At 37.3% G+C, this 15,380-nt stretch overlaps 1 protein-coding gene across 1 annotated transcript in view; it reads right to left on the bottom strand.

The window, feature by feature from the left end:
* BCL2L13 (BCL2-like 13 (apoptosis facilitator)) overlaps positions 1-15,380 on the bottom strand; it is a 30,388-nt gene extending 15,008 nt beyond the window's left edge. Inside the window, exons 1-4 of the mRNA XM_010002922.1 lie at positions 15,260-15,380; positions 7,530-7,640; positions 6,474-6,630; positions 3,519-3,588 (exon numbers count right to left, since the gene is read on the bottom strand). Of these exons, the coding sequence (XP_010001224.1) occupies positions 3,519-3,588; positions 6,474-6,630; positions 7,530-7,640; positions 15,260-15,380 (459 nt within the window). The remainder of the gene's footprint in view (positions 1-3,518; positions 3,589-6,473; positions 6,631-7,529; positions 7,641-15,259) is intronic.

The following is a 15,380-nucleotide window of genomic DNA, read 5'->3' as shown; positions in this document are numbered from 1 at the left end:
TCTTTGACACCAGTAGGAATAAGAACAGGCTGGCACTATAGGATCAGGATCCCTAGAATCAGGAAAGAAACTACCTCCACAGCACTTACATAAAGGTTAACAACAGCTTTGTGTACATAAGAGTAACTGTGTGAATGGTGATGAGATTTAACCAGACCAAAGTAAAAATATAGCCTTAGCAATTCAAAGCAACTGCAATTTCCAGCCCCCCCAGTATGCCTGGGAAGGAATGCTGGGGGCTATTTATAGTCTGACTGAAGAAAAACATACACAGTATCATCAAACACAGCATGCTAGGAAATAGTTGGCAGGAGAAAACTTCTAGGGAATCATTAAAAAAACCCAACTCTTTACTACCAGAACATTTATGATTCATTATGTAAATGAAAGATTTCTGTCAATTAAGCTACCACAATCCCCTAGTAAAATATTACAAATTTGAATGTATGCAAAAAAAAATTACAAAGAAAGCTCAGAGGCTTTGAAGAAGCTATATCCAAAGTAACTGTCACTCCTGTGCACCTTTTGACTATTTCAACACGAAATTAGTCTAGTTCTTTACATTATTATTTCTTTATATTTTTGATGTATTATTCTTTGGCTTCATTAATCAGTAAAAATGGGACATTAATATGACTGGTAACATACTTAACAGTTTAGTTGACTCTCAATATCATTATTTGTTATCCTTTCATTGGATGCACAGTAGAGGGATTATATATTTTGATGTGATAAATTTTAAGCAAAAAGCATTAAAACTCAATAGTGGATTATTGCAATTTTTATTACATTTATTTTATTAGAGGAATATAATTTACCCTACATTTGAGGAGGTTTTGGTTTAATAAGAGTCTTACTTCATATACAAGGTGAAAACTCCTTTTCTTTATAGAATCCAACATCATGCCTATTATTTTCATATCACAATTACTGAGAAAAACATTAAATATTTTTTTTCCTTAATGTTTTTTACAGAGAACCAGAATTTCTCATGCCTGTAGGTGAACTTTGTTTGTGGGATGTTAATGGAAGAACCAATGTCCCTATGTATTAGTTTATCCTGCAGTGTTTCCTCATTCAGATTGACATCCCTATTTTTGTGACGGGAAACATTTCTTTACATCCCATGCACTAGTCAGCCAACCAAATCTCTTCAGCAGTTCAAATGTACCAGTGCACTCTAGAAAAGATCCACATTTTTAAATGGAAAAGATAACAGCTATATTTAGAAGTGTCTCCTTTCTGCTCATGCTTATATAGTGAAAAGGTTCTTTGTGGCCTTCGTCCACTTTCAAGCTGCAGCCAGCCAGCCAGATAATCCAGTACCTCCCAGAAGCAGTTGCTTACCTGTGCCATGTTACTTTGTCTCTCACACACATAATGTCAAAGACCACTAACAAAAACTACTCTGAGTCTGCTTTGTGTCACAGAGACACTGGGACTTGCAAGGATCGGCGTGGCTCTGAGTGCATCACATCCCATACATTGCATAGGTTGGGCTTTATATATGCATACATACATACATTTAACAACACAGACCTACAAGAGCAAAGGCTCAGAAATCTAAAGAGAGATTTTATGTAACTAGTTCACAGGCTACTGAAAGCAAAAACAACATCCTGTTGTGTAAGATGCCACTACTGCACACAACAAATACAGCTTACAAGCAACTGAAAACACATTTCATCTGCTAGCCTCAGTTCTATTTCTTCTACTCTGGATCAAACCACAGCCTTGATCCTTCTATCTGTGAGAAAGCATTTCCACATTTTTAACCCTTTGACATCCACCACAGCTACATCTTCAACTTCTGCTCCAACCAAGAAAACTCTAGGATCTGTCACGTTCATGAGCATATAACAAGGAAAGATTTATCATTCTGTTCAGCTAGCTCACCTAATTGTATGCGTTCTTACTATTTTGTCATAAAAGGGAGTAAGCTTCAGTTCTCCCAACCGATTCAATTTAAATATATACCCTTCAGATTTTCACAAACTTGAGGCTAGCACAGCCTCATTTTCCTGCTATGCCTGCTAATTAGGCATAACGCTGTGTCTATTTATAGCTACTTTAAAATTTTATTTTTCTAACAGCTTATTCCTTACAGCGAAAATTAAACTAGGCTGAGGTTGGAGGAAAGATACCTCAATTTCCTCTGTTACAAAATACAATTCTGATTAGGAACATAGAGAAATTTAAAAGGAAATGAAACATCAATGTATTCCAAAGCATCAAGACACCACAAAACCAATACAAACAGGTCCAATGTTACTCTACAAAATTTCCATTCTGGTTTGCTTGTGGACTCTATGTTTTGTAGCAATCAATAACAAAAACATATTCTGGATGATGTTCTCAATCACAAGCTGATGAGAACCAAAATCCAGTAGCCACAGGGGCTGCCCAAATGTAGCAGCCATGAAGGCTGAATCATAAAACCCCAAATGTGGCTGATCCATCTATCCAAGGTTTGGATCTTCAAGGGGTGTGTACCAATAGCATACACAGACACAGCAGGCAACTGACAAGCTCCATCCACCTCGTCCCTTGCCAGCTCAGTCACAATGACTGGTCTTATGCTTGCTTTTAATTTTCACCAACTGAAAAGTAAAATTTGCTAGCTTAAGCCACCTTCTTGATAATCAGATCTCACAGTTGTTGAAACTAAAACACTATGGATCACAAGATGGCAAACACAGACCAATTATAATTGCCAGAGCCATGGGCAGGAACTTGTCAAGCAATGTTACATAACTGCTTCAAAAGTGCCCACACCCTTGGCACACACTATTTCTGGGAAAAAGTACATAGAGAGAGGGAAAAAATATTTCTTGTTCCATTTTAAATTTAAGATTAAATTTTAGCACTCAATTTGTGATTACATTTGCAAATAGTTATTTCATTCTTTCATTCTGAACCCATCAGAGAATTATTACAATAATGAATTTGAATGAGTAATAAAGATGATTCTGGGAACAGTAATTCTATTAATTGTAAATTAAAAGTATTATAAGGTAGTTCATTTACAGATTTGCATTTTGTTTTAAAAAGAAGCTTCATATCATTTGAGGTAACTGCTCCTGAAACCAGGCACACCATCTTTATGTTTTCTGAAAAATATAAATACTGTGAATATGCTATCAATTTTTATTTTCATGATGTTTAGCACTATTTTGCATACATTTTGAGGCTGAGATGAGAGCAAAGAAAAAGTAGAGAAATACAATGAAAACATATGTCTCAGAATCCATTATCAGACTGCTAAAACAATTTTCTTTCTACTATTAAAAAATAAGATTGACCTAATACTTCAGTTAGGTAACTTCTGGGTAAATGATGCAAAAACTACATATTACGTCCACATCTACCATTCTGAGGGTGAAGATTATTTCATACTAACACCAAGTGGTTTCTTTGTATTCTTGTTCCTCTCTGAAGCATGATTGTACCTAGTAAAAAACACTGTGAACATGAAATAGATGCAAGAGATACCAAAGTGAAAGCCACTTAATTGCTACCTTGTTCCATCCACTGGCATGAGCAGCTGCCTCTTGTGTGCGCTCTCGATATTCTTGATATGTCACCGGCCTGCAGAAGTTAAACCAACACTGAAAGTTATAAAAGGAAACAAAAGAGTAAGAATAAAACAAAGTTCTCGGTTTCCAAGGAACAAAATCTTTTCATGTATATTACAGCAAATCAATTTCAAGAGCTAACAAGTCTCACATTTCAGGACATAAAACACCAGCACCAGATGGGATCAAGAAGGTATCACCTTCTCCCTGTTACCACAATTTCATGTAACTGATTAAGTGAATTTTGTAATTATTTGATAGCCTACAACTTAAAGCACATCACATAAGTAGGTATGCCACCAAAATTTCTAAGCTCTTGCAGACAATTTTTTATAATCTAGGACTTTAAAGATAAAAAATTCCATTAAAAATTCACATGAGAGATAGAGGTCAATGAAGAGTAAAATTTTATATAAACAATGTAGGCTATGAACAGGCTGCCTGACTGCATTAATGTTATGTTACAGTTGAAACCTTTATTTGCAAGAAGCAGCATTTCGGATTACTAAAAAAATCCCTTGTATTTCAGTAGATTCCCCCTATTTCAGATTGATCACCTCTTCTCTGAATTGGGATGATGATACTCCCTTCTTCCATACTCTTTCCTCCAAGATTGGATAGTGTCTTAGAGTAAGTAATGATAAAGACTTTCTGTCAAGTGATAGCAGAGGATGTGCTGCTTCAAAAGCAGGTATTCTGAGCCAGCTAGTGACAAATGGCAAGGTCAGACTTCAGTTAAAGGGAAATAGTGGTGACTGGTATTGGACAGAAGGATTGCATTCTGAACTCCAAGAACCCGTCACGATCTCAGAGCCTGCTGTACCATAACTTGTTTATATACATGTAAAAGTACAGGGAAATATAAGCAAAATAAGTATTACATCAAATAGCACTACTATAATGCACATGGGTAAAAGAACAGCGTGAAAGCACACTGGGGAAAACATAATTTGGGTTTATAATTTTCATTGCATTCTCTTAACTTCCTTGGTACATTAGTTCCTTTAAAACGCAAATCCAAACAAATCAGTGGGATGAGAAGAGCAACAACAGCTGCAGGAAGGGTATTATCAAGAGATTAAACAGTAGCTCTAGTTTGTCTTATAAAAAGGCATGTGTGTCAACATATCACAGAATCACAGAAGGTTGGGGTTGGAAGGGACCTTCGAAGATCATGGAGTCCAATTCCCCTGCCAAAGCAGGACCAAAAACTGGGGCATCTCACTCAGAAAGGCATCCAGAGACGTTTTGAAAGTCTCCAGAGAAGGAGACTCCACAACCTCACTGGCATTTCAGACTTTGTACGTATATATGTATGCATATTAAAAAATACTTAATATATAATGCAAATATATTTTCCCAGAGAAAACAAATGAAGCCCAGAACATGAGGCTGCTAACAAGCTAGAACCACTTAACTTTCAAAGACCTTATCTCAGGGACTCTCCAAAAAGAATTAATCTAGAATGCACCAGTTATGACCCCTCAATGCCTCAACCTTTAGGACATTTACACTCAAAATGGTGTTATTTCAATTTACCACTTCAGACACACAAAAAAGGATGGGTTGCAAGGCATAGTGCTAATTTTCCAACTTGCTGCCAATCTGTATTTTTAGGGTGTAGAGAGATATTTATAAAAACCTCAGCTGTTTGGAAGATACTAAGTACAAGTTTTTAAGGCCACATGGAAAAAATGCCTGTCTTGTAATGGCAGGTAAGCTTCTGCCATTTCTGAAGGAACATACTAGCATATCTTTTGCCACAAAAGGATAAACTTGTACTCCACATATGCTTTTCTGTGAGTAAATAATAGTTAGCTCACACAATACTGAACTTAGTTTTTGACCCTACAGAAACTGCATATAGAAGCAGACAGTATGGAATGACTTTCAAATTTGTCATCTCCCAGAAGTCTGCCATAACAGCTGCTACCTGCATGAAGGTAAGAGATGCTTCTTCAATGCATGTATGGAAGACTTAAGCCAAATGCACTAGAAACTTTACATTAGACACTGATACCTATTCTTCCAGCACCTTGTTGTTCAAACAGTTCATGAACAGCTACAAAGAGTAGTACTGGAGATTCTCAGTGTCTTTTGAGCCATAGTATATAAACCAATGCACAAAACACAGACTCAAACAGCTATTTGCTAATGCTGCCTTCACAACTGCATTTATGTAACTGTCCCTAAAGCAGCACCTTCCAACTCCACTTCTCTACAAATACATTGGATGTCACTCAGAACAGCCTAAAGTAGTTCATGTGGATCCATTAAAATCAGGCTAGTAATCTATAATATATAAACAAGCAACCACAACCATTTTACCAATTTGCAAAAGATGTGAATCAGGATGCAAGCATGCCAAGTACAATGTGCTATTTCAACAATTAAGCTTAGACTGGAAGGACAGCTCCTGAGGCACCAAAGTTAACCCAGGAGACCACAGTTGCTTAAGATGCATCTTACTATCATCCTTTCAGGGAAATGCTACCTCCCATCTTGAGCCCAACTACCAAGAAACCTTCAGCTCCACTAGTAACTACAATGTAAAAGAAGTTAATCTGGCTACAGCCAAGCATTCATGAAGTGGGCAATATAAATTGGCAGCTACCAGCTGCTAGTTTCACCAGCTCAACTCAACTAAAACTACTTGAATTAGTCTCAGAAGTTCAGTGATAAAAGCTGAGTAAAATTTTAGAACTTACATTACTGCAAAGAGCAAGCACTACAAAGAAGTATTTGCACATTACAACACAAAACAAAAAAATACCCTGATGAAGGAACATGGAGAAAAAACAAATGCAACACAAAATGTATTCCCATCTTTAGCATTTCAGCAGCAGTCATAACACTAAGGGAAACATCTTCCCTTTGAAAAAGCAAATGGCAACTCACTTGCTAAGCAAGCTCTGCAGTGCTTTGTGCAGATGTTCTTTCAATTCCTGGGACACTTTCTCCCCCAAATGAGCCAGGCAGTCTTCTATTGAGCTCTCTGGATTGGCAGGACTGAACACTGGGGAAGTGTGGCAGTCAAATCCTGTAGTGGTAAATGCTGAAAGAAAAAAGTATACAAAATAAAATAAAACAGGCTTATATAAGAACAGAAATGGTCTCAGACTTCTTATCCCACCAGTTAACACAGTGTACATAAGGGATGAAAAAATCACAACTCCATAGTCAAAGGATGCATGAACAAATTGTAGCTAAAAAAATATGGTCCAAATATATTCTTGAAGTACTAACAAGCCATAGATGAGTTTGAGCCACATTTCCCCTCCAGCTCTTATTTCACAACTGCATCTGAACCAGCAAATTAGCTGAATGTGCTAACTCTGAGGGAGCAGCAAGAGAGACACTTTTCCATGGTAAAATCTGCCCACACACAGATGTATGTGCAGCGATACTGGAGTATAATTTTTTAAGATAATATTTTCTTCATATAGCCTTATCCTCCTCTGTTTAAAATTTCTAAGAAAGGTCTATATGGATGAACATAAATAGATCTAGAGCCTTTCTACTTCAGACTGCCTATTTGCAACACAAATGAAAAACAAAGATTGTTTCCAAATCAGCCCTTGCTGGGCATCTTATAAAAGCCACATCTGTAGACCAAAGCATGTCACAAAAAAATAAAATGAGTAATCTGATGGTTTAAGTCCACACTCCCCTTAATGTTAGCTGCTGAGGAATGTTTTCACTTCTGTCATCAACTGGGGCAGCTTAAGGGCTGCTTACATTTCATTGTTTATAGTAGCCTACTAAAAGTCATTAAACTGTTTGCTTTGGCTGGACTTCACTGCTCCAAACAGTAACCTTTAACTATTTTACTCCATGTGACAATCTTGTGGGGGAAGGAGGGTAAAATCTCTTTAACTAGAGTACCTGTTACAAATTAACCACCATTATAGTGCATAGAGGTTATTGATAGATATGGGAAAATCTGAAGAGCACCTTCCAAGATTTCTTCATCAAGATGCTTTAGCTCCTCCTCGATTTCTATTTTAATCTTCTCCAAAGCCTCTTTCTCTGAAGCATGTTGTGCCATAAGCTGTTGCTGAGTCCCTAAAAGAAACCAGAGAAATTTTTCAAACGTAGTATTTCAAATTATCTTGAAATGTTAACTATAAAGGAATTCCAGGTGAAAGTTATATTTCAGACAGCAACATAAAAAGTATGATCCCTTAAGGGCACTTATTATAAAAGTTTTACTACATGAACCCAGAAACTCAAACTTCTGGGCCCATCCAAGACATAAGAGGTGTTTTAAATACAAAGATATTAAAAAAAATAATAAAAAATAACTGTAATGCCACAAACAGAATATATAACAGTGTTAAAAGCAAACTAATTTTAAATTTAAGACCAAAATCAAACCAAGGCACCCAAAGAAGCAATCATTAAGACTAACACACTCATCAAAACACAGTAGGCATAGGCATAAGCTTGGTTTTTAGTAAGAAAATATAAAATCAACATCGATGCCTACAAAATGTACAAAAAACCTCAGAGCAATTAGGTAATTACATCAATGAAGAGTCCTGAAATGTATTAACTGCACATTATTTTGTTTTCCATGAGAAGTCTACAATCCACAATGATAATTTAAGATTGTGTTCACAAGTAACCATAGAGGCAGAGGACCCCAGAGCTACCAGTCCTCTGTCAATTCTCATCTCCTAATCAAGTTATTCCAGAATTTTAAACGGCTGCATATCCCCAGAAGTACACATGCCTAGTCTGGGATACAAATGTGTGCTGACCCTAGATATTTGGTAACAAGAAGTTGTTTTAGCCATAACATTCAGGATTACATTGACTCTCAACCATCTTAATTATTACACTGTAGCAAAAGAGAGACACAAAACCACCCATTTCCAAAAAAAAGCAGTTACTTAAAACATTTGAACCTTTAAACAGCCTACTTAATGTCAACCTTTCCAACTCAAGTAACTGCTGTAGGGAAGAGCACTAACAGAAAGACTAGATGTGTAGGACTGAGTTCCAGCTCTGAACTCTGCTATTTAGCTGCTTTTTCTTTGGGTTTGCTCATCTTAATTTCTTCCATCAGCTTTCAAGCACACCTTCAAAGCCCATTCTTAAAGCACACTATAAAAACTGTTCCATTAATTGCTGTCTTTTCACCAAACATCACTGAATCAGCAGCCTCTCACTGAAATGTTCTTCTTCCTTTCTTTACATTACTTAAAACGTCCTACTTAGAAATCAAAAGGATCTCTGTTGTATCTACACAAACAGGAAAGTGCATTTTGTGTCAGCTTACTCCTGAAACAAACAAACAAATAAAACTGACCACAAAACTTCCATTTGCTAAGTAATTCCCCTTCCAGCCATTTCGTTCTCAAAGTTTTGGGTCAATTACCTGTCTTCATTAGCCCTGCACTCTGCTACTTGCAACATGATCAGTGTCTGGGTTACCCAAAACACATTTTCTTCGCTCTCTTCTGAGTATTCCTTGGAACTATTTTTTGGGACTTCATATTCTTTCGTGCCCATGATTTAAATATCATCTCTTGGCTGACCTTCTGATAACGTTGCCCACGTCCACTGTTTCTTTCTCATACACCCAAATACTGGTGACTCCCCAAAATACCGCACCCTTCCTTCACCTACACCAACTGCCTACAGCTCTACCTGGGCGTCCAGACGTGGTTCCTCTCTACAGACATTCTTCACTGAGCTGAAGAAAATGAAAAGGTAAAAAGCATTTGTATCTGTAACGTTGGTATCATCTGGCTTCATTTTTTCCTCATCACATACATTTTACATCCAAATATTCAGGTAAGTCCTGCAACACCTAGTAAAGCTTTCTGGTATGTTGGTCTTAATTCTTGTTCTGAAGACACTAAATCATAACTCAGTGGTCTTATGAACAACTGCCTATTATATTCATTTCTAATTCTGCTTGAACTCACTTTAAGTGTTGTATCACCTTCCCCTTTCCTCCACATTATATCACTAGTTTTCATATCAGTGTGTGTGAAAACCAGAAAACCAACAACGCTAATTAACACACACAAAGATGTAGTAACACTGAGCATTTTCTGTATTTAAAACAACACTGGACAATAAGCTTGCCATGTTTCCTACATTTGAAGAGTAAGTTAAAAATCCGTAGAATCAACCTACTGGATGTGTGATAATGCTTAAAAAGTCAGCACTCATTAGATACCTGTGAGACAAAATCTTTCTAAACCGATGTACAACTCAGCGCAAAATGTTTACACTTATTTATGTGAACACTTTAAAGGAACAACAGTCAGTCAGTTTAACTCAATTTTACTTAACCACAATTAGATCATCACCACTATGTTCAGAATAACTTTACTTAGCTTCTTAAATCCCTTCTCAGTCTCCCTTTGCTACTCTGAACAGTAAATTCCAGAGAGGAGCAAAACTCTTCCTCTTTTTAGTTAACGAACAGACACTCACTAATGCCTTGTCAGTCCCTTTAAAGTCACCTCTTTGAAGGACCAAACCACTGCTTCACAGTCAAGTGCAACAAGTATAAGCAAGTACAAACTCTTATTTTTAACCTGTGCTTCACCCTGTATATGGAAGGCATGAGGGTGTTCAGAAGAGCACCCGTTCTCACAGGACTAATGTGATGATGATCACACATGACAAGCTGTCATACTTGATAATAAGTCACCCGGAAAATGGAAGGAAGAGAAATTCCATTCCTGCCAGCATACAAAAGAGCTGTTTAGATAATCAGTGCTGCAGTCAATGGTTTCCATCTCGTAACACCCACAACTCTGCAGCAGCTGCTGATTCCAATAGCACCTGACTATTCAGTTGTGCCAAAACATCAAAAAAACTACCCACCCCAGACCAGTGACTCTGCACGGTTTATTCCCCTAACTATCAATGGACTTCAGCTTTCTGTATCTCCTGTATGTTGAGACCACTACAAAAAAAAAATTGCACCCAGTGCTGAAGAACAGTGTATTCCATTAGCAAAGGGCCTAAGCAAGCAGTATCTTTTTATCCTTTAGACAACTTCCAAGTCAGTTCACAAATAAGTAGAATAAAACAGTAAAAACAGGTTCTAGTAGAGGATAACATACTTCCACTGTTTCATAATGCAAATGGGCACACCAAAAATGGGCACACCAAAAAAGATCCATACATATTGAATGCTTTCCTGTGCTGAAAAAATGGGCCTGCCTATTACAGGCTTTTGGTAAACTGGTTCTGGAAGACCTCTTCCCAGCCCAAAGGCACAACTTAGAAGTGATAAAAATATATGAAAGCTCTTTACAAACATATTCATCTTTTTCTTTTAATGAAAACTATATCCATTACCCCAGCAAACTCCAGAACACAGACTCCCACACATAGATGTAGATCTTGATTTGAGAAACGTTTAAAAGAAGTTCGTTATAAACCATAAAAGGCTTTGCTTGAAATAAACTAAAAAAGTCCAAAATATGAAGAGCCAAAAGGAGACAAGACATTGCCAACTAGCAGTCTTTTTTTTTTTAAAGAGAGGAGTCTTAATTTAGTGGGAATTCACATTCCTGGAGGGATCACCTCTTTCTTCTCTAAGTCATATCCTAAAATCTCTCTTTCCTTGCCTCAGTTCAGGATATAGCTCCCTCATTACCAAGAACTGGTTTGGTCTGACCTACAACATGTACCTTTTCAGGCTGTGACTTTTCATCCAAAGTAGGTATGTTTTGCCCTGTGACAGTAAATGAAGATGGAGTATGAAGAAAACCAGGATTCTGCAACAACCAGTCTAAGTGTCACCTGATGACAGAAAACCTTTCAACGACAGGTATACAACCCATGACAGTCAAAATGATATAAAAGAGGTACTACTTTTGGGATGACTGCTAAGGAGCCTTGAGCTCATGTACAATGCATGAAACCTGACCATCTCTGCCTATCTGTACATGTATTTCCTATCTGAAGCACGTGAAAAAATAAACGTAAAACCCACTTCTCCCAGTAACCTAGTTCAACACTGCACAGCTCTAAGAAATGTGTGTGGGAAACCACTAAAATGCATCGATCACTGCCTATATACAGCACTTCATACACCAATTCCAAAACAGGTAATAAATGGTCAAAAGAACATTGTGCACGATAATTGGATTAAAGTACTGTGGATAGCATGCACCTCAATTAAATTGTAAATGTGTCAAAACCTTATTCACCTCTTGAGTAATACACGTCTTCATGTAATAGTGGCACTGATGATAAATCTTTCAGACACTATGTGAGCTAAGGGATCATTTAAGATTTCTCATTCTGTCAAGGAAAACACAGATAAACTACTTTCCTTCAGAATCTTCATTACAGCCACAGGCCCAAGGGCTAGGGTCAAACAATGGGGAAGCAGATTGAAAAACAGAAATATGTTAAGAGATACTCCTTGACGAAACACAAATAAGCATTTATAATACAAATATACTGAATCACAAAATCTAAGTACTTTGACTCACTTAAAAAGTAAGTAGTACTAACAACTGCAGCAGACTGGAGGCCTCTGCAACAAGTGTGAACTTCAAGGAATGAAATACAGAAATGTTTTCTAATACTTGGTATTTATTTTCTGTGTATGTAAGTACTAGATACTACAGAAGTTCTGAGAAAATACTAAAGCATCTCTCCACAATCTAATGAACAGATAACTGAGAGCTTCCACATATTTAAAGTAATTGTACTCAACTGTTGCCTCAAACCACATGAATTTATGTAGATGGTATCTTACTCTGTGTTTTATCAGATTTATCCAAGGAATTTGTATTACTCACCTACCTGAAAACTTACCAAAAGTAACAGAATGTACTGCTAATGGACTTTGCTTTAAATAAACTGAAGTAAGTCCTATTTAGAATCACTATTCTGCCAAAATTGTAATAGGAATAATCCCTCAAACTACTGCCCAGTTCAGTCTTCTGGATTTTCTTTTGGAGACACTGAAATACAATACAGAATACTACACTGAAATCAACTACTGAATACTATAGAGCTGTAATGTTATACGATTGGTTTATCCAATAAAACTGTCTTTCCTCTAAGACCCTGGAATACTGCAGATGGATCTCTCTTCAGCCCCTACACTGAAGAGCAGCTATCTAAATAAAACTTCCCAAGTAGTAATCAGATACTGACTTAGATTGGCTTTCTTTGCTTGAAGCCAGTCATTTTAGCCATTTGGTCATAAAGACCAAATAAGAGATACAAAAGTAAATACAATGAGATAATTTTCTATGTAATTTGTCTGAGTTTTCTCTTCACTAAATAAAATCCCTCCAAAAATCATCAGTCTTGTACAGCATATTATTTCTGCAAAAAAAATGAGAAGTTTCAACAGGAAATCTAACAAACATCCTAAAGATTTACTCTTATCTGAGCTTTTGGAACAGAGACATACATCAGAAAGAACTCTCTAGAATGAAATGCAGGAAAGCAGAGGTTTGGGGGACATGACCATAGGGTGAAAGAGAAGGGAATGGACAAAAGCATACAGTTTCTCCTGCCAGTTCCAGCAAAGTTAAAATAGTACTACTCCTGTTTGGAAAGATCACTTTTTTCATTGTTTTTTTTGACCCATCAGATACCTTCTCTAGTTTAACTGGAGTGTTGAAACTTCACTGAAATCTGTGAGACTGCTGTAGAAGGAGACCCAAGGGAGGTACAGAAACACAACCACACCTCGTGCTGTACACATGCAGAGGAAGGAGAGAAGATCCTCCAGTAAGTGATGGAAGGTGTCAGCAATGAGGCTCCTGCTCTGAACTGCCCTCTAGAGGAGCCCCTCACTCTCCCGGACTGAAGAAGATGAAAGTGTTACAAGAGCAAACTAAAAGTAGCCTTTCTGGATACTCCCCCCTTACATGGCAATATGATACAGAGATCAGAGAGAGTTAGGACTTGGATCTAAGTAAAATATATGAAGGGGAGGTACCATATACCGGAGTCAATACCTCATATGAATGAAACAGGTAAAATCAGTGTTCCACAGTTAAAACAGAACAGGCAATAGCCACAATCACTGCTTCCACTGTGACTGATTAAAGGTCTGTCAGCACAATAACCAAATAAAGCAAAATATGAGTAAGTGGAAGGTACTTTGTATCAGAATGTTCTCAATTTATATATCCACAGAAAGTAGAAAAAATACCGACCAGCGTTCTAAAGTACCACAAAAATCACTGATGAAAGGAACTTGGTATCAGTAAAGATACTATTATATCAATGGCTGTTGACAGTGGGTGAAAAACACACTGACAAGCACCATGTAATGTCATAGTGTTATTGCCTCTTATATGTCGTAGTTACCAGAAGTTTCTTCCCTGTGATGGAATTTTACACAACAACTATTCATTTCCATTTTGTGGCTTTCACATCTCTTTTGTTCTGACCAGGTTTCTCAGACCACACTTGTTACTGTAATACTCAGCTGCCTTCCAGCAGGGCATTGGGCAGTGTAGACAATATCCATTATGGGCTGCTGCTGCTCTCCCTCTCTCCCTAGGGAAGAATATAGAGCATATAGACCCGAGTTCTCTGCAAGCAGGCAAAAGCACATTTTCCAACAAAGGGTTTTACAAAACAGCATGTTGCCACTAAGGTGCCTCTTCTTTCACGGACCTCAGGTGCAGTCAAACAGACACACCTTAAATATAGTAAGATTAATTCTATCAACTATATAGAACGATCATATACTATACATTTTAATGCTAAATTGAAAAAATATCTTGTGCCACAACTTTCATGTTATCTTTCTTTCCAGGAATTTCTGACTTCATGACAGGTAAGTTCAGTAAATGACAGAATATGCATTACTACATGCTTGTTAAAAAGAAGATTCTGAGAACTGCCTTTGTATTTTTTTTTTTATTATGCCTTTCATCACAGTAACTTCTGAATCACTTGAACTAGTAGTGACTGTAACATCATTAAGAAGTGACAAGCCACCAAAACAATCCTGACAAACAACACTGTTTAAGTGCTTGCCACCACAAAATAGAGGACGTTTTAATACCTATCTTTATGTAAAATACAATCTCTCAAACTTTTTAAATTTTGCCTCCTATTTACTTACTTCATCTCCTATATGCATAAATCTGTTCTGGAAATTTATGACCCTATCTGACTTCATTAAGTCAGACCTTGACTTCCCCAAAACAAATACATATGGATGCAGTATAGGCCAGATTAAGCCTGGCATCTCTGCACTACTACTGACTGACAACAACAGAAGTATTAATGTAACGGGGCAAAGCTGTTTAGCATACCAGATAGCTCCAGCCCTCCTCAGGGGTTATGCCAGTAAACACCATCTCACCTTCTGCTTACTTCCACTTGCCTCCCAAAAAAAACCAAGGATGGGCTTAAATTCTCAAGATGGTTCAAGAAAGAGAATAATATAACCATTCCTCCTAACCTCAAGACAGCTACTAAAACCAATTATTTGCTTCAGAAACACCAATCTGCCCTGGCATAGCTCCAATTACATTGCAAGCTCAATACAAACAGCTTTGTTTCCATCAGCATCTCTTCTCATTATTTTAAATTAATACAATGAGAGATGCATTACACTGAACATCAGGGTAACATTCCACATCCATGCACAAAGAACTGAAGAACCAACTGCAAACACAGCTGCCTACGTAAACAGGCAGGGGTGAATATGCAAATATTACCTAGAGTTGAAGGAGGAGGATGCTCCTGTGGCTTCTCTTGTGATAAAAGTCCCAGGTAGCTGAGAACTACGTATTTTGTTTCATAGTGAAATCCTACAGGCACGGCAGTAGAGGACGCCAT

This window comes from Chaetura pelagica, unplaced genomic scaffold (genome assembly GCF_000747805.2).
Source record: "Chaetura pelagica isolate M959 unplaced genomic scaffold, ChaPel_1.0 scaffold117, whole genome shotgun sequence".
Lineage (NCBI taxonomy): Eukaryota > Metazoa > Chordata > Aves > Apodiformes > Apodidae > Chaetura > Chaetura pelagica.
The sequence above is the reverse complement of the archived record's forward strand: the minus strand, read 5'-3'. Positions and strand labels throughout refer to the sequence as shown.